The sequence below is a fragment of the Dermacentor andersoni genome, chromosome 7 (assembly GCF_023375885.2).
Source record: "Dermacentor andersoni chromosome 7, qqDerAnde1_hic_scaffold, whole genome shotgun sequence".
Lineage (NCBI taxonomy): Eukaryota > Metazoa > Arthropoda > Arachnida > Ixodida > Ixodidae > Dermacentor > Dermacentor andersoni.
Genome location: NC_092820.1, coordinates 145,481,910 through 145,509,336, shown reverse-complemented (window position 1 = coordinate 145,509,336; position 27,427 = coordinate 145,481,910). Strand labels below are relative to the sequence as shown.

At 45.3% G+C, this 27,427-nt stretch overlaps 1 protein-coding gene across 1 annotated transcript; it reads right to left on the bottom strand.

Moving 5' to 3' along the window:
• Positions 1 to 203: 203 nt before the first annotated feature.
• On the bottom strand, positions 204 to 27,263 carry LOC126533688 (solute carrier family 25 member 32). The gene is made up of 7 exons (XM_050180872.3): positions 26,696 to 27,263; positions 19,989 to 20,142; positions 15,879 to 15,967; positions 12,901 to 13,067; positions 10,527 to 10,640; positions 7,445 to 7,590; positions 204 to 3,419 (listed from the first exon to the last, which is right to left on the bottom strand). Exons 1-7 carry the CDS (start codon positions 26,856 to 26,858, stop codon positions 3,296 to 3,298), a joined length of 957 nt encoding a protein of 318 aa, XP_050036829.1. The 5' UTR covers positions 26,859 to 27,263; the 3' UTR covers positions 204 to 3,295.
• Positions 27,264 to 27,427: the final 164 nt, after the last annotated feature.

Sequence of the window (27,427 nt, the reverse complement as noted above, 5' to 3'; positions counted from 1 at the left end):
TGCCTTCTCCCCTTATGCAACACCTGGGCTGCCAGTGCGGCAGCAGGTGTAGCCTTTCACCCACTCTTCTCCATCGAGGTGCGCAGGTGACTTGGCATCGCAGCCAATGGGAATTTAGGTGCCGTTTTGCTGCTACAGATGCCGGCTTATTTCGTTCAACAGGCAATTTGATGCTTTTGTGTCAATAAACCAGCAAGACACAGTTTTGCTCGATAACCATAGTTCTTTTATACATAATGGATGTAGTTACATGACATGAGAGCAATGACAAACAAAAATACACAATCGTAATCTGGCGTTTGTCATGTAGTACACATTGCTCCATGAGGATGCTTCACTAAGTTGCACAGCCTTTGACACTAACGATGCTGCCTGCGGCCCTGTGCAGACATCACAACTCGCGTAGCAGCAGTGGATTGCGAGGACCAGCCGTGACTCACTATGCCCTCGCTTCTCGTCCCTTTTCGAAACGACCACAAGAGCTGCAAAGGTGAATCGTGCGCGAGACAACCACAGCTTCAGAGCCTCGGAAGTTGGCCTGACACACACACCCACACACAAACAGGTTAAAATCTTCAGTCTTCTTTTTTTTTTCTCTTAGCAGAACTTTGGTTTCGTCATTTCCAGAACAGACCCGTGAACCATTCCGGAAAAGAGTTTATCACAGTCTTGTTAAAAAAAAAATGCGAGCAACGCACTTCAGCTTTCCAGAAACTGTCTATACACTCAGTTCAGAGACATCTCCCGAGGCACCCACATCAACTCTCGTACAGCGTGCGTGTCAACCCGAGGCTCAGATGATGTGCACGCAAAAAACACACCGCCGTGCGACATGTGGAGGAGAAAAACAAAAACATGGTGGTTATGGACGATGACTGTGAGAAGTGGCGAACAATAAATAACAAGGCGATGTCATCGCAACAACCTAGGAACATGGTAATATATATAGAGAGAGTTCTAGCTGGTACATACATGTTTCAGTTAACATTTTAGCAGCAGAATACCAGGATGTATCTGATAACAGCAGCACTAATATGCAGCATCTTGCGGCATCATTTTCAATCAAATGGCATGGGCCTTTCGTCAAATCCCACAGCTGCGTAGACTTCAACAAGGCCAAGCAAGTTGATAAACAATGAACCAAGAAAAAAAAAAAACTAGTGAAAAAAGATAGTTTATGCAAGAGAAAAAAAGTAGACAACAATTGCTGGACTAACAGATGGAGTTTTTGGAGATTGAAGCGCATAGCACAAAGTAATCATGGAGTTGCCTCTATGCTTGCAGATGTGCATGGCGGTACGCTTGGGCAAGTTCACGTCATCAACAACTTTCATTCAGTTTTTAGTCCAGCAATTGTGTCATGTACGTCTCGCCTCATGTAGGCTTTCTTTTACAACAGCTTTTTGCCTTTGTGAAGGATTTTGCAGCAATGGGAATCTTCCCAGTATCAAGACACTGTTGTGCCAATAAGTGTCACACAATCAGACATTCGTACCAAATAAGTGTTGCGCAATAAAATGCCACAGGACAACCCTGGTTCACAAAAAGCTGTCACGAGATATTACACCCTGTGCTGCTACTTGTTATTTATAACCCCGGCATGTCATTAAAGTGCTAACATTAATACATGCACATACCAGCTAGAGCCCATTCTTTTCCACAGCAAACCCAGCCTCAGGTACAGGTTGCCAAGACTCGTCATGGTTAGCACAAACAGTGCAGCGAAAGGCTATCATAAAGGCTACAGCATACAAACTGTTCAGTGGCACATAATGACAAGAGATTGCCTCCATGCCTTTTGTTCCATCTACTGCAGTGCTGTATGTGAGATCAAGAAAGGAAGCGTATGAAGAATGCCTTTAGAGATGGGAATGATTAAGCTGGATTTAAATGACGGGAAGGATTTAGATTTACGAAATGACGGGCATCATGACCTGTACGGCTTCCGTCAAAAGAAACGAAGTCACTGGACACATGACCTCTATTCGCTTCTTGGTGTTCAGCTGGCCTCGAGTGGCATCCCCACTACGCGGAAGTACCACAGAGGGAGGCAGACTCCAGTCCTTACTGTCTAGGGCTTTCCAGGGCGAGAAGTTCCATGGGCAACGACCGCCGAAGGCTTCATGCCACTGTAAAGCATGACATAAGCCATGCCTACTTTCGTCGGCGGCACAGCCCTACGCAGGCTTGATACACTTCGAAACTATGTCTGGCAACTGGAGCTGTTAGTGCGGATTGAACACTTATGCAGTCTTTCTGTGCTCAGGCATTTGTTCTGATAATGCACTGCATGCTATTGCATTTACAAAGGCATATTGCCCGTGCGTGACGAATTAAGGCATGTCAAGATGTGACGCAGATGAATAACCATGTCATAACACGGTGCACGGGTAGACCTTGTCCCGTCATCTGAATCCAGCTTTTACAATTATGCTTCAGTGATGCAGGCATGAAAGGAAAGATGGTCTAGAGGAGGGGCACAGAGTGGCAGATGAAAGTGGAGGGAGATGAAAACAAGAATTTAGTTTTTAACAGCTAGTGTCGTTAGCAAACGAACCACATCAAAAGAGAATGAATGGAACAAGAAACTGTTCAATATTTAAGCGCGCACAACAGCATAGGCCTGTAACAAAGCTCCAGATGAGAAGCAGTCAACAGTAACAAAAAGGAGATGCGTCGAGAAGACACAGGCAGCTTTGCCAAAGGCGATGAGAGAAATTGAATAAATACTGGCCAATGCAAACTTGCCACCAGCCTCAATAAGGGCTCTTCGGTCCTGTCGGATGCAATGTTTAGTACTCGCCATCAAGGCATTTGCCTCCTTTTCTGTTTGGACCCTAGCATCCGCAAAATCAAACGAAGATCCGGCACAGACATTGCTTTTTCTGCATAAAACCTCTGCGCCATCAGCAATCACATAGGAATGTATGCTACCTTTACCAATGTCAAACGGACAACTGCCATAGCTCGCAGGCAATGCTAAAAGCACATTCCCCACACTGAAATGCCAACGGCTCAAAAAAGAACTGAAAGCCAACCATTACAGCATGTCCGACCACATGTGCACAAGAACAACCCTTGAACCACACCAGCAAATCTGCATCCGACAGGACCGAAGAGCTACATGTCCTAACACAGTCCATGCGAGCATGAACGCAGCAGAGTAGAGCTGTCCATGCCAGCCCCGCACACGCCTTCAGCGGGCCTCGTCCATGGTGTTGGCAACCCTGTCGGGCTCGAGCGAACCGCAGATGGCGATGCCCTCTCCCGCCAGTTTGTCATCGGTCTGGGCACACTAGGAGCGCTGCTCGGGCAGGGGAGCCAGCTTCTCGTACATGAGAAACACAATGCAGATGTTTGGGGTCACGTGGAGGAAGTAGGCCGTGACACCCTTGTAGAAACCTCGCAGGCCCTCGTACCTGTGAGCACATCAAACACAAGTGGTGGTCAGTGCGATCGCAAAATACGGAAAATGGCAGTGAAAATAACGCATTTTCGCGCGGATGACCCACCAAAATTAAAGAAACCTGTAGGACATACTTTGTGCGTTTGTGTGTGTGTAAGTGTGAAATTGAGGATGGGGGTAGGGCGAGGTGGAGGGCAAGTTATAAGTAGAACCACATTATAGTGAAGCGATATAGAACATGAGAATGTTTTCATTATATATTCAGTATTCGTTATCCTGATATATCCGTTACAAAGTAATATCAGTGAGAAACATTTCATTTACTTCGCTTCATCCAACAACTCATTATATCCACATTCATTATAACCGAGGTTAAACTTTGTGCATTTCTCCCTCGAAAGCAGCTTCGCCGCTAGGTTCAAATGCAAAGCAACAAACCCCAACCTCGAGGCAAAATGCGTATTGCAGCGAAGCCGCACAGCGATTCGATACTAAACACAAGAATTGGCTGGTCTCCAAAGCAAACTGCTTCCAGAAATTTGCCGTGTGCCGACCATTGGCCCAAGTTGCTTTTAGAAAGCTTTGAACACTATTGCACAGTCTTTTGCACTATTCATATGCGCCAAATAGTGTATTATTGATTGGACACAGGAGTTTGATCGGCTGGTGTGACTGTGCCTTAGGCAACTTAACACACACACACACACAAGCAAAGGACAAGTCAAGTATGTCGTGCCGATACACCTTTAACATGGCTATTAAGGAAAAACAGTGTCAAAGGCAAGGACAAAGACTTAGTAGACGACACAAGCGCTAATTTCTATTGGTTTATTCCGAAAACAACAGGAATAAGTAAACAGAAAGCCGCAACACAAAGGAAAAGCAAATCTATAAATCGGCGAGAACAATTAACAAGTAGATTCAACAAGAAGTGGCATTGAGTGCAAACAAGTGACAAAAGCAAAGCTGACTAGCTAGCTCCAAAACCCAAGGACTTCCGGAGGTATGGCACTTCTCCCAGCAATTTGGTGATCAACACTTGGTTGACACATTACCCTCAACAGACATGAAAGTGCTCTCATGATTTCTCTCGTTAACTGAAACACATATCGATATTTGATTTCAGTCTTAGGGAACATGGGTATAAAATGACACCGGCAGCAATTAACGACCAAATGATATACAGTCGAACCAGACTATATTGAACCCGTTTACATTGAATTATTCCGCATATCGAACAAAATCTGGACACGGTATAGTTACAAGGAGGACATATATAGCAAAAATTACGCTAACATCGAACAAAACTAGTAGTAGCGACTCCCGATATATCAAACGTCAAGCGGCGGAAAGTGCCCCTGGAAGTTGGCTTTCCCTCGCGGTGGCGGGAAAACCCGGCGGCGCGGCTCCATCCAACCACTCTCCCAACGTGACCGCGTTGCCTCGAAGCCGCCGACACCCCCCCCCCCCCCCCCCCCTGCAACAAATGATCCTGGCCCGCCTGCAGCGCTTGCTCAGACAGCCAATCAGAGGCTCTTGTTCCCTTGTCATGCAAGATCGTGAAAGTGCGAGTTGTCTCGCTGCTTTTCTGGTTCATTGCGTGCGCCTTCAGCGCCTTCTCCCGCAGTGTTGCCGTGATGAAGCGGCAGAATTCGCCTTTCGTCGTGAAGCTCGAAATCATAAATCAGGTCCAACGCGTTGAGAAGTCAGATGTCCCCGCAACGTACAAGATTCCGAAGTGCACTCTCGGCACGATCTTGAAGGGGGAAATTAGGGCTAAAGCGGCCCAACTCACGACCCGGTGCCCATGGTGCCCGACGCGTACGCACGGCCGTGTACGAGTGGTTCATCCAAAATAGCTTCAGCCGTACCGACTTCCGCGTGCTCGGTGATGACTGTAAATTCTGATTAATGTGACGAAGCCGTTGCCGGTGTTGCCGAAGTTTGGAATAGCTGTCAGAATTTCTGGAAGCTGTTGACGAATCAACGGTGGATGAGTTTGTGAGCACAAATGACGGTGTCGCGACCACGGGAGATCCCGGAAACGAAGACTACATTGCAGACATCGTGCCGAGCACAAGTGAAAGTGGGCACAATGAGGACAGCAACGACAGTCTTTGGCCCACATTCTCCGAAGTGATTGGTGCGCTCGCACTAGTCCGGTGCTTCTGCGCGAATGCTTCGGAATGTTGTGGCCTCAGCTGCTCCGACTTCTTAAACAAAGTAGAAAAGTGCATGCGTCGCACGCAGGGAAATTGCCCAAGCAGAAGAAAATGCAGGACTATTTCGTGCGAAACTAAGCTAGTTTCATCAATAAAGTGGTTTTATAAATGGTATGTGCTTTTATGACATACAATTATTTAGCAGGCTTATATTGAATTATGCTCTATATCGAACTGATAGGCGTTTTTTGGCGAGTTTGATATAGCCGAGTTCAACTGCAAGTCATACGGCCCACTGCACTTCCCTGTAGACCCTATCGACCATGTGCCATTTCTTCAGTGCTTGTGTCATCATTTCCCAGGTCTTTGTCTATGTCTTTCGTGCTGTCCTTTCAAATAAGATCCTTCTAACTAGCCCAGCTGTTAGTTTTGATGCTTTAGCACAGCACAGATTTGTAGGGCTGGGCAATTGATCCATTAACCTTCCGATTAATCAATTACAGCTTTAATGGCGAGTAATCCGTTAGGTTCACATAACCAAAATCAGGCGAGTGCTAACAGTGGTGCAGCCATTTCCCTTGCTTGTTATATCGCTTGATGCCCGTGACTGACGACCACTTGGACCTCATGCAGAGGTGGCAAACGAAGAGCTTCCTTCTACTGGACATAATTCCGTTTGTAAAGATGGTGATGTGCATCCCAGCAACACCAACGTCATGCAAGCATGTCTTCTATGTGGCTGGTATGACTTAGGGGAGATGCTCCTCGAAAAAACCTTTATACTATAGATTTTAAAATCCACCCACTTATAGAGCATTACAAGCAGATTTTAAATGTGTCAATTTCTGTGTAGCCACTATAATTCTTTATTTATGTCCTACACAATGGCAAAATAAAGTGATTTTGTTGGCATTTTACTGTGTTATAAGTTTTTGCAAAAAGCCTTATGCTGTAGCTTATTTAGTTCATTGTAGACCAGTAAATGCCGATATCTATTTGAACAGCATATATAATCATTGCAACTATGGAAAAAAAAATGGACATTTCAACTTTCTTTTTTTTTCACAATCCCATGAAAATAACCTTGTAGATTTACCATTGTCTTATACTAATGAAATTTGACACACATAGTCTTGAAGATATGTACAGTGCTGATACCTACTTGACATTGGAGTATTTCCTAGCAGTATTTGTGGAAGTACAAGGACGCATTTCAGGGAACCGAGAAAAAAATTAGTTGAAATGCTCTAATATTTTTGCATAGTTCCAGTAATTGTACACACTGCTTGGCTAGATATCAGCACTTTGTTATTTACAAAGAGCTAAACAAGCTACAGCAGGGTGCTCTTTGTGAAAATTTAGTACTTAAGAAAGTGCCCACAAAGATGACTATATTTTGCCATTGTGCATCACATAACTAAATAAATAACAGCTACACAAAAAGTAATGACATATTTGAAATCTGCATAGAAAACTATGATTGGCTGAATTTTGAAACCTATGGCACGAGTAATAAAAGAAAAGTTGTTTCGAAGAGCATCGTCCCTTAAGAAAGCCAACCCTACACTACCAGATAAAGTTACAAGGTGCCTTACCTCCGCAGCTGAACCTGCAATAGCATTTGACTTTGTGCTTGAATGTCCATTTGTGCAGTGTTGTTCAAGTAATAATAAAGGCAAGTGTGCATTTTTCTTTCTTTAAAGTTTATGTACTGTGAAAAACCACCGGCTTTTGTTTTTTTTAGCATATGCATGTAAACACACAAAGCCAATCAATCGATTAAAAGGCGCCAATTAACCGAGTTACAATATTTAATCAACACCCAGCCCTAACTGTGGAGCTAATGACACACCTCGAGAATGACTGCATGACTCACCGAAGTGTTCGCACGACGACTTCCTTGAGGCCCTGGTAATTCTGGTGCTGATCCTGGAGGCGGGCCCTCATCAGCTGATATGGGTAAGTGATGCTCGCAGAGAGCAGTTTGGATAGTGCAGCAAACGTCAGGTACTCAAATGTACCCTGGAAACAAGACAAGCCAGCGAGCAAAGATCAACGCAATGTCGCCCAACTCTTGCAGTGCAGCTGCTATCACGCTCAACACCTGACAATAAGAAACATGAGCACAGCTTGGCTGTCGTGGCTAACCCTTAGCAATCATGTGTTTGGCCCGGCCCATGCGCGAGAAATATCAAAGTCAGATGTCGGGTAGCCCCAGTTTTCCAGTATTGGGGAAGCACCGTGTGCCGGTTTTCTCTTTGCATTCGTCGCGGTGCTTTTCTGCAACTTCTTCAACTATTTATAACTGCATCTTGCAGCGTCTGGATATGATGGCAGCAACTTTTCTTTAGTGGCACACCTGAAGAAATTTACGCATGCTTTTCGTGCCATGAAGTACCAAAAGCATGACAAAGTGTTCTCAGTATGCAGTTTACAAAAAGAACTTGCAGCATAACTTTCATAAATCTCAAAGAGATTTTCAAACCGAGTAGGTACACCGATTTTACATGACCAATAATTTTCCTGGAATGAGAGCACTGAAAAAAGCGACGATGAGAACCTGAGGAAAAATGGTTCCTGTAGTGACCTGCAATCTGATGCTAGCGGAGACACTATAATGCACATCTTAGCCTTACGAATAAATAAATTTTTTTTTTAGAAATAGGTATGTCACGATGTGTTTCTTCACAAGATTCCTCCTTTTGTGCAGTGTTGAAAACACATGAAACAGTTTGACTGCAGTGACCACAACGTTGGCCAAATTCTCATCGCTGCAAAGGGAGGTCTGTCCACAAATTCAAAAAATGTACCCATTATATTATGACAAAACAAAGCTTCTCATCAAAAGTTTCTACACTTATTAGAGTGTGAAACATTTTTAGACACTTTATCTACGAGTTCGATCAATTATAAGTGTACGGATGTTTCCAACACTGACAACTGAAAGCAATGGCAGTAGTAAGGTGTGAAAGCTGAACACAATTGGGCGCGGTTTTGGTAGCAAGCAACATCTTTCTTTAATAATGTCACACGTGCATTTGTATTTAATTTTTCGACAATGATTGCTTCCACCAAACTGCTATTACATAGCTTCTCTATGTAACACAGTCGAACCCACTTATAACAATACTGATTTTAACAATATATCGGTTAACAATGAGAAGCTGCTGCATCGTAAACTATTGTATGCTTTCTATGGTGAAATAACCTGCTTACTACCATGCTCCCATGCTGGGTTATTGGTTACAACGATTAAGTCTGGCTACTGGGTGTCCGTACGAAAGGTAATGAAATGCGAAATCTTTGAAAAGGAAAAAAATTTTAGCCACTGCACAATAGCTTGCCACCCCAACAGCCACCGTGCATTCATTTTCCAGCGTTCTCCACATCGCCAGCCTCGTGCGTCTCTCTCCTATTGCCCTTCCGCCCCTCGAACACGAATGGGCAGTACCCATAGCACTACGACGCACCACCTTCCAAAACATGAATGGCTTATGCCAACTGTGCTGCTCTCAGATTGCTCGCTGGCCCCTCCTTCTGTGCAGTTCTGCCAACTGATTAAGTTTTTGCACTCATCTTTGTTGGTTGCGTCAAAGTCATTCCTGGCCACTTGGTTTCTCGGCCTCATTTGACTCGCTGCTGAAACAGAAGATGGCTGATCTGCCCGCTGATCGTCGACATTGCAAGACGTTGCCGGTGAAACGAAAGCACACTGCTACAGATTAAGCGCACTGCTAGAGAATTTAAGTGCTGCTAACTGACGAGGAGATCGTTGCGAATGTGCTTCTATCGGTTAGCGACAACACGTAGGGCAGGCTGCCTTAACCGTGTCTTAACTTTGTCCTCATAGGAGACCCGGCAGACGATTCAGTCCCTCCTGAACTTCGTTTTCACGAGGAACCTTCTGCTGCACTAAGTGGAGCACCTGGATGCCTTGGAGAAGAATGATGGCTAGCTTCGCATACAGCAAGCAAGGGCGACGGACATGGGGTTTTCTTATGCAAACCAGCTGGCGGCATGGGTGGCGAGATGCTTGTGGCGATCTCGCCCCAGCGTTTCTTCTAGATTTCTCAAGCCGACAGGCTGCCATGGCAACCTTCTCGCAGTTTTTAAAGGAACCGTTTTGGGGCCACAAAAGCGATGCCTCAGCAGGCTCGCATATCGCTTGCCGACCTTGATCCCTCTTGTCAGCCGTTATAGCAGTACCATTCTTGAACGCGGACAGCCGCAGCTTGTTACATGCAATCGGAGCGTGTAGGAAGCAGAGTTAAACAGTTAAACAAGAGAACACAATCAGCAGTCAGATAGAGGAAGGAGGTGGGGAGGGGCATTGGCCTCCCTGCCATTATAGTTTTCTTAAAACAGGTCTGCCATCCCTGTGTTTCGATTTTTTTCATGCAACCAGCTTATAACAATTATCGGTTATAACAATGGACTTTTCATGGAATTTGAATACTGTTATAAGTGGTTCAACTGCATCCGTTTGCTGTGTTCAAAGCACTGTGAACATCATCTAATCGCTAGTAAACAGACATTGGGGAATACACAGATCTTTCTTTTTTAAAGTTGGCCTTGAGTGCTCACCATTAAGGGATACGTACACACATTATTAACAATGATTTACATTTAGACACAGCCCACACATGACGGCAAACTTAGAACGGCACAAACTGAGAATCAAGACTTTTTTTAAGTTGCAGTAATCTATCCAGTGACTGTCATTGTTGATTTCATCTGCTTCAGGAACATGTCTGAGTAAACTTGCTCGAAGCAGGTGCCTCTACAGTGTCCTTTCACAATCATATGACTTCCAAACGTATGGTTGGAGACTGATGAGCAAAGCCTCTTCATGCACAGAACTTCTGGTAAAACTTGGAACATTTGTGAACTCGTAGAATGGGGCCAAAGTGGTAAACTTTAGGGAAATTTGGGAAAGTTGGCAAGTATGCGGTACACACCAGTTTGGCCTGTGGCGACACATTGAAACGACTGCAGTAAGCCTTCTTCATCTCCTCGTACACCATGAACTGCAGCGCTCCATGGGATACGTTGAACATGCCCGGAACAAAGCCCTGCACGAGGAAAAATAGAAGCGACACTCTTTGGCGATGACATTGTAGGTTGTGCATTACAATTACAGAATGCAGGGTCTCCACTACAAAATTGTGCAGTTATTAATAAAGGTTCATGAACCAAATGTTGAGCTTACATTGCGAATTCACATGTCAATATCAACTTTCCCCACTTTCTAACAACTATTCTAAGTGGATATGCTGGCATGCTAGTCTGTCTGACATGAAAACAATCATAAAGAGTACAAAACGCGGCATGAGAGGAATCTTGAGCTTGTCCTGCGTTCTCGAAGTCCTTTGTCAGTAACCACGCTGGTAAGTTAAAGGGCCCCTGAAATGGTTCGGACAAATTTTGTAGACGCACAGGGTACAGCTAAAGTTAATCATTCGCACGACATCCCATATTAAGAGAGCTACGGACGACTACAAGTTACCCTCCTTTATAGTAATGCATTTTTTACTCAACTCATTCGACTAGTGATCGGGGCCAGGCTCCGACTTCACTGTCTCTGCGTCATGACAGCACGTCGTGTCGTCAACTTCCGGTTCTCTAGGAGCGCGCGCGCAAAACCTTTCCAAACTCTCCACACCAGCTGCTTGGCAGTCAACCCCAAGCGAGAGCTATCGAGGCAGCATGCGTTGCGAGCATTCTGTCGTAGCGCCGACTGCGTCTGGTATTCCGGTAACCACAGGCGAGCAGCGCGTTTCGACGGAACGGCGGAGGCATAAACTCAAGCTGTTGAAGGAACTTTAGCATAGACGTACGTGAGCTGCCTGGTCGATCTCCACGGTCCAGCCACCCATTGGCGCAGAGCTTAACCAGCCAAACAAAGAGCTAGTATTGCTCTAACCAAGTGTAAAACATTTTAAACGAACATTTACAAAAACGATGTGCCAACGATTACACTCCTGCGAAAAATTTACACCAGCAGCAAAGAAGAATACATTTCATTACTACTACTGTGTGTTGTTGAGCTCTGTGCCACCAGGTGGCTGCACTGTGCAGACCATTCACATTTGTGCTTCTGCTCATCCTGTGAAACCACACGGTCTTACGGCCAGGCACTGTCCCCTTGCGCTTGCATTTACCCTAATACCGGACTTGCAAAACGCTATTGTGTTAGTAATCTTCCGGTGTAAAGTGATGGTCGCAAACGCGCAAATCCTGGCACCGATAGGATAGCGGCAGTCTGATGCGCTGCAGCCAGTCCGCTCGTCTGCCGCCTTGCAGAGAACAACACGATGCACATTAGAATTGAATAAATAACAATCAGATATTGGGAGCAATCATTATTGCTTGAAAACTTTCCTAGGGCAGGCGGAAAATAGGAGTCTTCAACGGGAGGTGACGTGTATTCATTCACTGTCCTCTAAACTCCATGGAGACATGCTGCTACTAAAGAGATCACCAAACTAGTCAAGTTCGTATTATCCGGCAAAGGCCCATCTTAAGGCCGAAATAACTAAAGTTTGAGCCCATAGAAATGCATTGGCACTGACCTGGAGCTTTGGTAAAGATCTAACCAGAGTCAAATTAGTGGAGGTCTACTGCATATGCAAGCAAAGACATAACTAGTGGTTTATCTTTGTAAGCATTTAATAATAATAATGATAATAAATGTGAAGCTGTGCCACTGATCAGCCGCAGTGGCCTTTAACGTTACGCCAATGACACAAAAGTTTCAGTTAGTGTGCATATCAAGCATATCAAATCACATGTCCAGTGGCAGAGACTGAAGCAGCTTGTTAGTGTGTGTGCCTTCTTAGTATGCTGCCAGCCCCTTGAAGCCCACATACTACTAGCAGCTACGGCAGGGACTAGATTTTCCCCCTCTTCTGGCTTGAACAGCAGCAATGGCCGACTTTTGCCCTCAGAGACCTAAATATACCATTTTAGTAGGAACATTGTAGCTCAATCTGCCGTTCCCTTCCTCACTGCTGACACTCATGTTACCCAATAATCACGGTCAAAAAGTTAATCATGAATAAGGCATTCATCGACTAATTACGATGTTAAGCAATCAATCAATCTAATGTGCATTCAATTGTTTTCGATGCTACCTGTTCAATAGGAAGAAATTCACACTAATTTCATTACTAGAGCCTCTCCATGTATTTCCATCTGCCTAAAGACAATGATCATCCAATAACCCGCCTCTACAGCAGTCCCTGCAGACCATCGTAGACTCTCCGGGATGTTGGGTGGTCAGCAAAGAACGGTTTGAAGAACACTACACCAGGGGTCCATTACGCTCCTTACCCTGTAGAGGCCGGTGACCCCTTCATACTTGTAGACCTTCTGAAATGCGTCCAGCATGCCCGAGTAGCGACGGGTGGCCGGCAAGTCCATGTGGTGGTCGGCGTACTGGAGGCACATGCGCGTCTTCACCATGGTGATGGGGTTCGTGATGACTAGAGTAAGCAGCCCTGCAATGCACATTATTGTCGCCCATCTTATCCAGATGGAAAAAAGAAAACTTGAAATGAGAGTGGGCTAATCAAGTCTAATTTTTAAAGAAAGGTAGATTGATCGAATGACAATGTTTACCATTCCAAAGCAATACCATTTGGGCTATGAGTCACCACAGTGAATTGTTATGGACTCATCTCGACCACCCGACATTCTGTGGTGCAGAGCTACAACTTGATAAGAGATTCCCTGATCTCTAGGTTCTGCCAGCAGGGTGCCATCAATGTGAAAATTAAAACCCGAGTGAAAAGCTTTCGACAGGGGCCAAAGTGCACAATTCGTGCGCAAACATGCAGCACACTTCTGCCCAGCCGGCAACAAACAGACTTCTGAGGAAAGAGAAAGGTTGGCATTACAATCAGGACAGTTGCATTTCACTCCTTTTCTATGTCAAAAAGTACCATGCTCACAATACATTTACTGCTCCTCACTGGATGCTACTGCAAACGAGAACAGCTTGCCAAACTTGTGAAATTCATGTTTGACAAGCCTTTATCAGGAGTCTTTTTGTATGGCAGATACGTATTACCTTTTGATTATGCATTTGCATTGTATTATTCAACATTCAACAGTCCCGGCAATGTGAATGTACAAGGTATATGATGCCATGAACGTGCAGATATGAATAAGCACTAATTGTGACGTACACAAAAGACTAAAGAACCAAATTAGCTTTCTGTTAAGACCAATTTGTGTTTGAAAAGGATGTCACGATTCCTTTGTGCATACACAGATCCATCATAGACTAAACAGGGAGGATGATAGCAATGAAGAAACACACACACACACTCAAGAGACATACAAGATAGACTTAAGGACAACTCACATTTTCCAAATAGTAATGTGAATTTAATCAAAAAGCTTTCTAATGCCTTTGGCAGAAACACAAGGATTCTTCTGCCAACAGGTTTGGAAAAACAATTCACGTCTCAAGTTTACACACGTCAATGTGATGACACAAGCCCAATGACGTCTGCACTTTCAAGCTATCAAAGCGCAATATGGAGCTTGCTGTATTCAGTCCAAAGCAGCTCAAGGTTCCTGCCACTGAAGATTAGATTTGGATAGGATGCCAGCCTGAAATGATAAGCAATGTGGGGTACTACAGGGAGATAAGTGTGGAAGATTCCGAAACGTCTGCTCAGATCGCCACCCCAAACACCTAGGAAGAAAAAAAAAGAAGGAGAAAAAAGGGAAGAAAAAAAAAAAAAAAGGTCGTGCCTTGTGCACGAGATACTATGCCACTCGAGCCGCGTACAAAGTTGACAAGCATGTGTCGTGCACAAATTCAACAGCGCAGAGGTCAGACGAGATACACTATCTGCCAAGTGTTGCACGAGTGTTAGTACTCGACGAGTGCGCATCACGGAAAAGTTGGGACAGGCATAGAAACAGTTTCCGGATGCGAGAGATAGCCTGACACAATGGACAGCCGTAATTGCCACAGTCAAAAAAAAAAAAGTGCAAGTATTGAGCAAGTGTACGAACGAAAGCTGGACAAACACCACAAAGCCCCCAAAGACAGGAAGCACATCTCGGCTGGTCTTTTGAAACTGACCGACTGAAAAATGTGTTGCATAAATGTTAATTTCAGCGACTGCTGAAAAAAAAATTTCCAAATAGTACAGGCTCTAAAATTGTCAGAGGAACTTGAGAAACAAAAACCAGAAAAACTCACGTTTACATTTATATGGCAAAAAAAAGTGACATACAGCTCAGAACATCCGTCTATTTTGCTAACAGGACATTAGCAAAGCTTGCATGGCCAAGGCAATTTCATGTCGGCGGCAAATTGAAGTGTTCACTTTTACACATTCGGCGAAGCGCAGTTCGTGGAATTTTGATACTTGCTGCAGAATTGTAAACTGGATGTCTGCTTTAGTACATCTTAAACTGAGGACCCGGAAAAAAAAAATTCATACAGTCAGGCTTTTGTGCTACTAACTTAAATGCAAAACACAAATACCACAAAAAGATCAGTTCAGCTATTGCTTAACAAAATCATTTCTGCATTTTACATGTATTTTAATAAAAGAGGCTTAGTTTTTTTTTACCACCAATAGGAAGCTTTGACCCAACACTAGCAAGACTCCAACAGTTACCTTATTTAGAAAAAAGTGCTAAAACCATATCAGCTGTATCACAGTTTGCCTTGTGAAAGCAACCTTGTCATCTTTATCGCGGAAGCTGACTGTACATACTAGGCACTTAAGTTTATTTCAGTCGCTGACCTCATGTATTTCACAATGCCCATGGCAACCCGTGAAATGCCAGTGCCAACCTCGCAGATTTCCTACGCAACACGCAATGGCCATTTTCCCTAGCTTAAAGCCTCACAAAGTACAACTGTTCTCTGTGCACAGAAAAGAATAAATAAAAGAGATAACAAAGAGCGTCAGGAAGTGAGTGACACTGTAGCACAGTGTAAACAAGATTCTGTTTTAAATACACTTGAGCTTAGAAACACAATGAAGCTTGTCGAAAAAAAGGAAAATAGTCATCAGCATTGCCAGCAGCTTTCTCACAGCATCGACCTTATTGCTGCACAATTACAAGTTCAACGCACTAGATCTCTCTATAGCCCATTTCTCGACATGACAGGCGACGCATATTCAGTCGGGTAACCTCAAGTGCAATATGCATGGAGGTTTCAACAGAAACGTTGTGGAAATCATCTGACGACTGCGAAGGTGCGATAGCATGCTAATTGAACTGTGCATAAAGTTTAGCCTATGGTGTCTAGTCCACATAACAAGACACTGACTCACCGGACTCTGCGGCTGCCATCATGTGCTTCCCAGGACCAAGCTGCTTGTCGGGGCAGCCATCCAGCATCCAGGTCTTGATGGAATTGTAGCTGCGTGGGACAGATGGCAATGATAATCATTTACGATCAGCAAGAAGACTCAGCAAAAAAAAAAAAAAAAAAAAAAAAATTATTGAGTGTCTTTGTAATGTTGTTGTGGAGAAGCCAACACATCTCAAACACCTTCAAACAAAGCCTCACCGAGACACTTAAAATGATACTTAAGATGGACACTAGACCAGTTTTAGACTGATGAAGTAGCCTTTCAGAATTATTTTAGTCAATTTTGTGGCAATAGATGCATTACTGAAATGGTAAGAGATAAAAGTCCCGTTTTGTAGTGTCACAGATTTCAAGGTACCCTTTTTTTTTGCATTCGGGTCATTGTGGTGCAGCAAAGTTTTTGAAACTTTCGAAGCTCAGTATTTGGATCTCTTAGAGTACCGTAATATGGTCCACCTTTTACCGGAAAATGAACAAGGCCTTCACAGTGGACGCCGCAAATATCTAAGATGACATGGCAAGCAGGTTCCAGAACTCCCAAGGTGAAATAACAATCCATCTTGTTTCGGCACGTTTTCTGGATTATCAAGTCACTCTTGGTATGAGAGTGGCATGAGAGCTCTCATGGCAAGATTGGTGTTTCAGTAGTATTTGCGCAAGGGTAATTTACAAGAAGGCTCAAAATATCTTTCTCTTCACTGTCCACTTAAGTTTGCTTGCTTTCATTTTCCCACTGTCATTTTATGAGCTAGAATGAGCCTGATGCTTCAAGCCTATCAGAGTGACATTTTTTTGTCACCCATAGACATCTTCTAGCCATCTAGGAAAGAAAACCCACAGATAACCAAAGTTACACCTACACTACGTGAAATACTACAGCAAGGGCTCCAGGTTACAATGCCATGTGGTTGTACGTTAAAAAAAATTTCAGTACATGAACTTTTGTCAATTTTGTCACTACTGCAATGCAGCCAGTGTGTGCAGGAATCAAACCGAAGACCTTACGCTTGGCAGCAAATTGCGTTAGCCACGACACTTCGCCCGAAGTCAAACTAACCATATTTGACCATGCATAACACAGTCAGGCAAGGGTGCTGTGTGAAACAATGAAAATTTAATGCATGCAACTTAAGACTTAAAATGCTGACTGGGACTGGAACAAGAAATGGGAGAACAGAAGTGGAACCAAAGTCCGAAGCGTTGCACCATATTAACTCTTCATATACGCAGGAGATGCCGATCATTCCCTATCAGCTTCAAGATTTCAATAAACACTATCGAGGTTTGAGCGCCCATACAATGTAATCCACATGTGCAGCGGGTACAAAACATTGAGCTCAACTTAACTATAAGGCATGCTGGCAGGGTCACAGGCCGGAGCTCCGAGATAACTATGTTTAAAGAGGAAGGCAAATATTAGTAGAAAGACACAGCAGAAAAGAAGTGGCCGACAATGGGGAAAAAAAAAGAAAAATACTCGTAACTCAAAATGCATGCACAGCAGTTTAAAATAGAAATCATCATGAATGTTACGTTAAACTGTTCATGAGTGCTTGTGTTGCAACGAACCTCATTTCAATAAGCACATAAGAAAAAAATGAAGGATAAGCTAATGAGCCCAGCTGGATGCATTACAGGTGAAAAACAACACATCATTGCAATCCACAGGACACAAACCCCATGAGGGGCGAAAGAGACGTTGCGCAATAATAAAGCGTCACATGCCACAGTGCCTCAGCTGTAAACAACAGGCAAATACCACGGTTGAGCGCACAAGGCATCAGGTATTGTTTACAGCAAGCCTCGCTTCACCGTGCTGTAGCAGGGCTTTTGACGACATGCTGCTAAAGGTATTGACAGACTTTACAGCTAAGCTGTGTAGGTCCACAACATATACACTCAAATTATTTATAGATTGATCGAGTTTTTCTGTGCCGCAACAATAATCCATTAATTGCACTTCCTTTACATTATGTACAGCGCAGCATGCAATGCCATCATGTGCATGCAAGCGTTACTGACGCCGAGACACTGGTCAATCAAAAAGCCCGCTAGAACAGCAATCATTACTACAGAGTGATGAAAGTACCTGCTGAAAGACCGAATACTACTTAGTGTCATACTTTCAAGTTCCGCAGGCTTCCACAGCATGTGCATTTATAACAGTACAACAATAAACTGAGGTCGAAGCCAAAATTGCGATCTCATCATGAGGCACGCCATGGTGGGGGAGTCTGGATTAATTCTGACCCCCTGGGGCTTTCTTAACATGTACCCGACGCATGGTACGTGGGCATTTTCACATTCCGACCCCATCTAAATGTGGCTGCTGCAGGATCAAATCTGCAACCTCATGCACGGCAGCGAACAATAGAGACTGAGCTAACACACCGGGTAACAACACAACAATGTTAAAGGGTTAGAGGACAAAGCGGAACTGTAGTCAACAGGTGTAGAGCGCCCAGGGTGTTATCAATGAGAATGGTGCATAAGGTCATCACCTGCAGCAGCACATTTATTGTCCACTGCAGGACGAAGGCCTTTCCCGGAGATCTCCAACTGCCCCTGACTGCAAATTTCCTAAACTCATCACAACACCCAGTTGTCTGCAGTCCTCAAATACGCGTTCCTTTCCCCCATGGCGTTCGTTCACTAACTCTTATGCACCATTGGATATCTGTCCCACACATTAAATGGCCAACCCAACTTCCATTTCCCACATAGATTGCAGTGTTGTAGTATATCAGATACCTCTATCATGCGGCAAAGTTTACATAGGCCAAAGAGGAAGGTGTGTGAATGTGCGCTTGCGTGAGCATGAATTGTCTATTAGAAATAAAACGAATGGGCACCTGCCTGTCCACTGCCTGGCGTGCACGTGCCAGCCAAGCCGAATGCCTGCCGAATCAGCGAAGCCGAATGGGCACCTGCCTGTCCACTGCCTGGCGTGCACGTGCAAGCCGATCATGAAGGAAGTAAAGATTTTGCGCCGCTGCCGAGATAGCCGAGCCAGAGAGCTACTCGAGGTGTACCATATTAGAAAGAAGGGACAAGAATGTGTCAGTGACACCTCAGTTTATTTACATAACAGTGAGATGAGGTTTATTGACGAGCGTAGGTAGGTCGCGTTTTGCTTATACAAGGTTTTACTTTTATTTTATTTTACCTTTTTTCGCGCACGCGCAGTGGTGTATGTCGAAGGTGTACTTATATGTGGACGTTGTGGAATAAACTTAGTTGCAAGTCTGCGCCTGTCCTTGTCCCTTGCCGTCTTTGTGATTCGTTTGTTCGTGCAGTTAAACAATGTTCGCTTCCCTTCTTCCTTTTATAAAAGGGATTGTTCGGTCTTGGGCCAAAACAACTTTCTTAAAGATCGTTACAGTCTAAGTTTTGGTGCTGAAAACTTGTAAATATATGGGAGTTGAGCTTATTTTAGATAGGAGGTTCATTTTTTCATTACCTCATTCAATTCCGACCACTGAGCAAGCCAGCCCGAGTGCCAAAAATTTTGTGATGTCCTGCTCCCATGTGACCACCTTCTGTGTCACCTAAGAAACAAAACCGAAACTGGCTCATAGAAAAGCTATTACAGTAAATTATTTAGGACATTGTGAGGCTTGCTAGTATATGTTGCACGGTTTAGAGTTGCAGGATTTTCATTTAATAAAAGAAATGCAGTCAAAGATGTGATGTCAGTACTACTTTTAAGGCATGGCCTTTCTAATACAGTGTAAAGTGCCAAGTAGCTACTACACAGTGCAAATCTCTGCATCCCATAAACTTTTGTGGCTGACTGCACTTGTCATGGTGGACAAATCAAACAGGAATCGAATGGCAAATAAATCAATGGAGGTGACCACAATGACACAGTGCTGTATGTCCCTGTGGTACCTCGAGTGATGTGCTAACTGATTCATTTGCATTGAAGATGAACCACGTACAGCATCTTTAATTGTGACATAAAACTGTGCAGACAAGTTGATCAGTGCACATTGAAAGGGAAGGTGTGAACGGCAAAGTGAAATGTAACAATGACATAGGCACCAATATACAGTGGGCTAGCACGTACAAGAGAAAGTAGAGGCCCCATGAAGTACCAGCACCCCAGCAGTTTGGTGCGACACCACGGTAGAGACCTCGAATTCCTTCTTCCCTAATGATTGTTGAGACGGCGTTGAGGATGCCCCCATACTGCGGCCGGCTCTTCAGCTGCCCGTCATTAACTGTAAAAGGGGCATGGGGATGGCAGATAAAATGAAAACGAGGTGCGTTGTCCCTTGAAAGATGCAACAATAAAGTATACAGTGCTGCACAGATGGCAAGAGCATAGGGAGAATGAAAAAGAACTAGACTGCCGCTGTTTACGGCAGTTGATGCAACACGCATGGTACTGCAGCAAGGCAAGGACAATGAATGCACGGAAACAAAAAATGTCAATGCCCGAACGAATTTTATCTTTCGAGCATCATAACTTCAGCGGCCATAAAGGGTGCACCAACATGAAGCAGGAAAAAATATTGGTGCTTAAATAACAATCAACTGCAGAAACGGCGGAACATGTCGACACCACATGCACTGCTAAGCCATTTGTATTGCACAGATCCAAGCAGTGCTTTTTTTTTTCACAACAAAAAAGAAATAGAAAAAAAAGAAGCCAGTGATTATTTTGTGCAAGCCAGGCATTTCCTTTCATGATGAAACTGTGTACATGGCAAACACCATACGCTTATGGCAGACAAGTTAAACCAACAGGACGGGTTCTGTTTGTGCTGTTAAACATTTAGCACAATCCATGAAAAACAGTGTCGACTGTTGTGAGCATTCAAGTGGCAAACATTTTAACACCGCAGACATTTATGTTGTTTCTGCTGTGCTGTTGCCCATCTCAAAAAGCAACTTGAAAACAGCCACAAACGAAACCCTTGCTCACAAAGTGATATTCTCAGTAGGAACTGCAGGGATTAGCTGTGCATATAGACTCCCATCTTATCAGCCAAGATAAGCTAACAGAACACTCTGTTGAGTTGCAAAATGGAAAAACCAGCAGGAGAGTTGTGTTGTACGTAGCCTAACTTGTATGTGGTATTCTTGGTATGTCAACGGTAAGGATATCAGAATCAGCCATGGTATGCCAGCTGGGCACCCTGGGCCTTATGTTATCAGCCAAGCCAAGCAATGCACTGTTACAACCAGATTGAAAATTGCTACGAAGAAAACCCCTGCTTGCCAGATGCAAATTTTCTTGTGCGACATTCTCTGTACGCCGATGGCAAGGATGTCATAACGAGGCACACAGTATTTCAGCTGTGCATCTTGAACCCCATCTAATCAGCTAAGTTGAGAAATGCCCCTTGTTAACAGTAACCGCGTCAAAGGAGACCTCTGCTCGAAGGACGAGATGTCCGCCATGAACCCAATTATACGAGCTAGATAAGCAGCATGCACTGTTCTGCCTGTCAACAAGCTTTGAAGTATTATTAAAATAAAGATATCTACACTCAGACTTTGGCTCAAGTGCATTTGTGAGAAAGCACAGATCACTGAGATGGCCGCGTTAAACTTGTAATGCCAAACATATCAACCTATATGCTATGCCAAGATTGATTATATATATATATATATATATATGCATACTTCCTGGCAACTGTATGGTTAATGCAAGGAATCTACATTAAAAAAGATGGCTGGAGACTCCCCTTTATCAAGAAAGCATGGGCCTTGATAATGGCCGATTTTCAGGGGAGGGGTCAAGGCGAACACTCACTTTGTTCCCTTCCCTTTTCATTTCCTTTTTGGGCTAAGTGGCAATAAATCTTGCACTCTGAATTTGTTCATATTGAACTGAATAGCCCAGCAACACGTACTACTGAGTTATATAGCTTTTTACATTGGTAGCACATCGGACAGGTCACAGTTTTAATACATGCACAATATATTTTTGCACTTTACAGTGAATATTTTCAGGGCACTATACAGCCATGTTACATCTACCCCATCTATATCATTAACCACACCATACCATTTCTTGGCACTCTTAGGACATCACTGGCCCTTCTCCTATAAAACCCCATACATCGTACACCTCAAAAACCTGATCTACACACAGGAGGCTTAGGAATAGCCTATGTGTAGCGTTTTTGGTATGTTGGAGTGAGCTTTCAGCTGTGGGTAGTTCAGGAAGCCAATAACTAATTAATGTACTAATTGAGTGCTCCGAAATATAACATTGTTGTAAAAATGACCTCTTCATGGCCATAAATAAAGGTAAACAATTTGTTATAAATTTTCTTGATCTGTAACTGGAGAAAGAAAAAAAGCTTGGAAATAAACACCGGCTAGAAGACAAACGACGAATTCCGATTTAACCACTGAAGCACAGCAGGGAAGAAGACTGACATAGAAAGAACATTTGAATTTTTGCACAATTTTCAGCATTCACGAAAGTCGCGCTATGACGCTAACAACGATAATTGATGGGAGTTACGCTCCCCAAAGCCGCAGTCTCGATATGTGACACGTATGCCGTGGTCCGTGTGTATCTGGGAATACGGTTGTTTTATTCTGCCCACCTGCTGTTATTTCACGTGCGTCAAAGTACGAACAGGCGCGCATTTTTGTTTCTCTTTCTTTTCAGTTCCGCTGCAATCGATATGCGGCCTCCGCGGCAGCTATAGGGAGTCGAACCACCAGCCTCCTGGCCCAGCAGCTGAAAGCCACGCCAGCACTGAACGAAATTAATTTTCACTGCAGTCCCACCTCCAATACAGCTGGTTCCACAGTACGTAGTGTTCAAGGCGGCTTTTTCTTGCGCTGTATTTTTTTTTATTTCTGGGACCAAAAACCCAAGTACAGTTCCTATGCCACCTCGCATGACGTCAGCACTGTTGTTTGTGTACGCGCCACGCGTAATTCTTTTTCTTTCGTAATTTAGATACATATTTTTGTCGTTTTCCGAGAGCCCGGTCGGAACTTGCGGCGGATTCAAAGCCAACCAACCAAACAGGTGGTGACGTTTTCCACAAGTCGCGCGCGCCGTATTCCCTTCGCTATCTGCACTTACGTAGGTGGCGAAAGAAGTAATCGCCGAGGGACACTCGAATTCGATCCCCCTCACCCCCCCCCCCCCCCATCCCACAATAAAAAAATAAAGAGGAAAGAAAACAGGCCAGACGGTGCGAAAACACAATCAAAATTTCCCGGTACGAGCGCGCCCGGGGACGCCGATAAGCGCCGCTGCACAGGCGACAAACATTGCGCTCCGCGTCAGCACCACCATCGTCTACATTACGCGATTGCGATAAGAACGCTGCCACGCGACAACCACAGGGTCACAGAATCAAGCAACGAACAAAAAAAGCGCACGCGACCCGTTCTTTCGTCATCAAAGGCGCAGCCGCTGCGGCCGGCGGACAGCTGCGAAGGGCTGCAGCGAGCGGCGAAGACGACGTCATCGTGACGTCACGAAAGGCTCGGCGACCTGACCTTGAATCGAAGCCAAGGCCCTCCCGCTCACTTGGCTGCGAAACGAAGCGCAGTGCAAAGAAAAACGAACAATGGCCGTCGTCGTGCTTGCTGTGCACGGCGGGTTCATGCGAAAAGATTCTTGGCACCCGCCTGACCGCAGAGTGGAACAGTGGTACCGGGCAAAGAATGTTACGCCAGCGTGTTTCCATTCGAAGCTCACGAGTCGAATCGGAACGGAAAAAAAAAAAAAAAGAAGTGTGCTCTCACGACAGATTCCAGCAACGGCTGGTAAATCGCACACATCTATAGCGCAATGGTGTAGACACGATACAGCCGTGACACGTTTCATTGAGGTAAAAATCGAATTTACAGATAGCGGCGTCCATTGTTCCTATAAAGGTCATTCATGCACTGCGGTATAACGGTAGGATTACAAACCCGCAGATAATTCGTGCCGCATCTAAATGGTAGGTGCACCAGAATGCGTTCTCTAGCCCACCCTCAATCATTTAAGCTCCATCTGCTACAGAGTGAGCTGTTCAATGTGGTTCAATGTCAAGGAGAATCGTTTAGCCACTGACCTAGCAGACGACCGCAACTATATCGATCGTCTGCAGCTGCCAAGACGCGGTAAGGAACTCCGCGAAAACGCTCCAGCTGTTGCTCCGTTGGGCGCGAAAAATATCAGTACACGCAGCAATGCGCCGCGGAAGCGGCGGCAATCAGTCAAGCGTTTACGGAACGTGACGAAAGAACCGACACGTGCAACCTTCGGAACCAAAACCGGAAGCACTACATCGCGGGAAGCAACGAAAAGGGAACTTTCGTTGAAGATGCAACGAAACGATACAGGAAGATACAACGTCGCGAGCTTTTAGAACGGTAGCCCTTCAGCGCCGCAGAGACCGAACGACTTCGTAACAGGCTGTATGGGTCGCCAAGAGATAATGGAAGAGCGGGTGACGCAACGGAGACAGCGCACAGGATGCTGCAGGAGCTAGGAGGCTTGGCAGGCAGGAGTGCGGCCGCTTTTGCTTGCGAGTCGTGAGGTCTGTGGCACTTCGGGGAAGTTATTTTCACAGCCCGACCCCCTCTTCGGTCACCCCCTTCCCTCTTCGTTTTTTTTTTCTTTTTTTCACCTACTGTTTTGCGAACCGCGGCCAACGCGCCTTTTCGTTTCGACGAAAGCGTATGACTGTCTCCTCCGCGGTGTTTGATGCCGTCTATAAAAAAAGACGCTCGTGCCTGGCGAAGATTATATATATATATATATATATATATATATATATATATATATATATATATATATATATATATATATATATGTGTGTGTGTGTGTGTGTGTGTGTTCTGCGTTGTCCCTAGGCCTGGTAATGTAGACCGCTTCAAGACAGACCAGCAATGCGCTTCAAGACAGACCAGCAATGGGGAACCAGCGCTGGATAGGCGGCGCGTCGAAAAGAGTGCGTTGCACGCCGCCCTGGCGACGAAACGCGGCATATTCCAGCCACACAACCAGACGACACACACACATACGCAGCCGTATTATAGTTCGTATGTTTCCGTTTTCGCGCCGCTTCAAGTAGACAGTTTTTGTAAAGAAGCTAGCGCCATCAAGTGAAGAAATGACGAAAGAAGCTTTTTAAGCTTTATATATTTTTCACAGTGCGTCGCGGCGAGCACGTGCGTTTCTTTAACGGTTGCGTCGTGTATCGATGCCATGCATGCGTGGCTGCCTGCCTCGCAAATCTAGCAGTTATGGCTCCGGTCGTGCTGCGCTATGGTTTCGTAAGTATTAGTTGGCCTGAAGATATTCCATATTTCTCTGGCTGATGTTACTTAAATTCTGATGTTACTTCGCCACAGCAGTCAATGGAGAAGAAAGCTTTATCGCATCAGCTGACTCGCGCAAGCAAAGGTTTGAGTGCTCCGCTGCTTGATCCGTAACAATCCTGGCTACATTTAGCACAAATTACATAAATTTGCCGGATGCATCTCAGCGCCGATTCCTCATCCGCATGCGCATTTTTATAAACACATAGGTGGCTTAGTCGCGCGTGCGCCGGCACTATGCGCATACAACTCGTATTACAAGGCAGCTTCCCTCCCACATAATTCTTGGCAATGAATGGATAATTTTTACCTTTCGTATCGTTCACTTGGTGCGGTGGCGTTGGAAGGGGCTTGGCGGTGGCATTGCGAAGGTAAAATGGTACATATGCCGGATGGTGCATGCTATTGCTCATTTTGTTTCCGACGAAATACCGACTGCAGATTCTGCTGTTTGATACTGTCTGCCATGGCTGACCGTCTTCACTATCGAATAAACCAAGGATACACGCGAAATTTGATTTAGAAACCAGCCCGACACCGCTTGACAGGGCGACAAAACGGGAGCTTACTCCGCTCGCCTGACTGCTTGGATCCAACGCCGCCTCCGTTCTTGTTCGTAGGGTTTAGATGGAAAGACGCAGAAGGATACATCCTCCCTCATCCCGACTTAGTTGTGGCACTTGTATACGCAACAGTATCGTCGGCGCCCTTTTGTTTTCCTTCGACTTTCAGGGCACGCAACGCAATTTTCGTCCGCGGGGGAGGCTGCATTGTGCACGTTCTGACCGCCAGGGCGGCGCTGCAGGCGCCGTGAAAACTCCAGCGCTGGTTCCCCATGGCACGAGAGGACTTCTGCACTGAATGAATGAGAAAAAAATAAATAAAAACGAAAGAACGGTGTCAATGAGCGTGGCGACCTTCAGTCAAGTCGTTCCGTCGAAGTCTTCTTTCCAACCTGACTAGGACGAGGTCTCCCATTCTTTCCAACGTTAAACGCGTTCGCTAATGCGTGGTTTTGAGCGGCGCGCGCTTTTTCTCGGCAGTCAACGCAGCAGCGGCGGCGCACGGCCGACGGTGTCATTGCGATGATTATAGGCAACAACGCTCGCAGGATATTTTCTGACCGGCTCGAGGAATGAACCAGTTAGAACCAGTTCAGGCTGGCGTGACGGACGGCCGATCGTCTGCCCAATGCGTGTGCTACACTCAAAGGACTTCCTCACAGAGCAATAGTGATTCGGCGTTGGTGAGCCGAGGGAAACATCTCCGTTACGTTCGGAGGAACGGGGAAAATAAAGAAAAGGACGCGGCAAGCGGATCTCTGCTCATTTTGTCCGGCTCCCTCGTGATGCTACCGCGAGGAGCAGACGACGACGAGATTCGTTGCCGTTCTTATAGGGTGGGAGAAAAAAATCGGGACATACATGAAGCGGCCGCGCTGCGCGCGTTGAGACGAAAGATGCAGCGGTAACGGCTTACCTGCCAGGCGGATCTTGAGCAGGTCGAGCGGATGCAGCACCAGGGTCGAAGTGACACCGCCAGAAATGCCGGCCAGGAGGTGTTCGTACCGCACCTGAGGTAGCACGAGGCTCATCGAAGTCCGCCAGCGACGGTCGTGGTTGGCAACAGCCGACTCCTTCATGGTCGTCGGGCTCGATTGGGCTCCCGTCACAGCAGAAGTCGGAAGTAGTAGAGCGTGTGCTTTACCCACGCGATATTCTAAATATATAGGGGACTGTCGAGGGTCAGCTCGGTCCGCAGGGTTTGGTCAGTAAAAACTGACGGCGCATAGTGTAGTACGGCCGCTGGTTACCAGCGCCGTACAAGAGCGAACGACACGCGCGGAGCGCGAATGAATGGGAGCAAAGATTAACGCCGGGCGTACCACTCTGCGGCACACGCGAAAGCTCTCTCCGGCCGATGCCTGCTTGCCGGAGGGGGGTACGCACGTTCCGTACGAAGAATCGTTCCCTTCCTTTGGTTCTGCTGCGCCCTCCCTCGTTTTACGCCGATGCCCTACACCTGTGTCCCCCCGCTGCAGAAGAAGGCTTGTCAAAAATAATTGTGACGTCACGCAAAAATTCTGACACTTGTGGCGCGAGCGACGTGCTATCATTTTATAACTATTGCCGCTTCTGTTTGTTGTATCAACATAGTAAACGCAAACAATTTGTATTATTATTATACACTATAAAAAATAAACATTACACT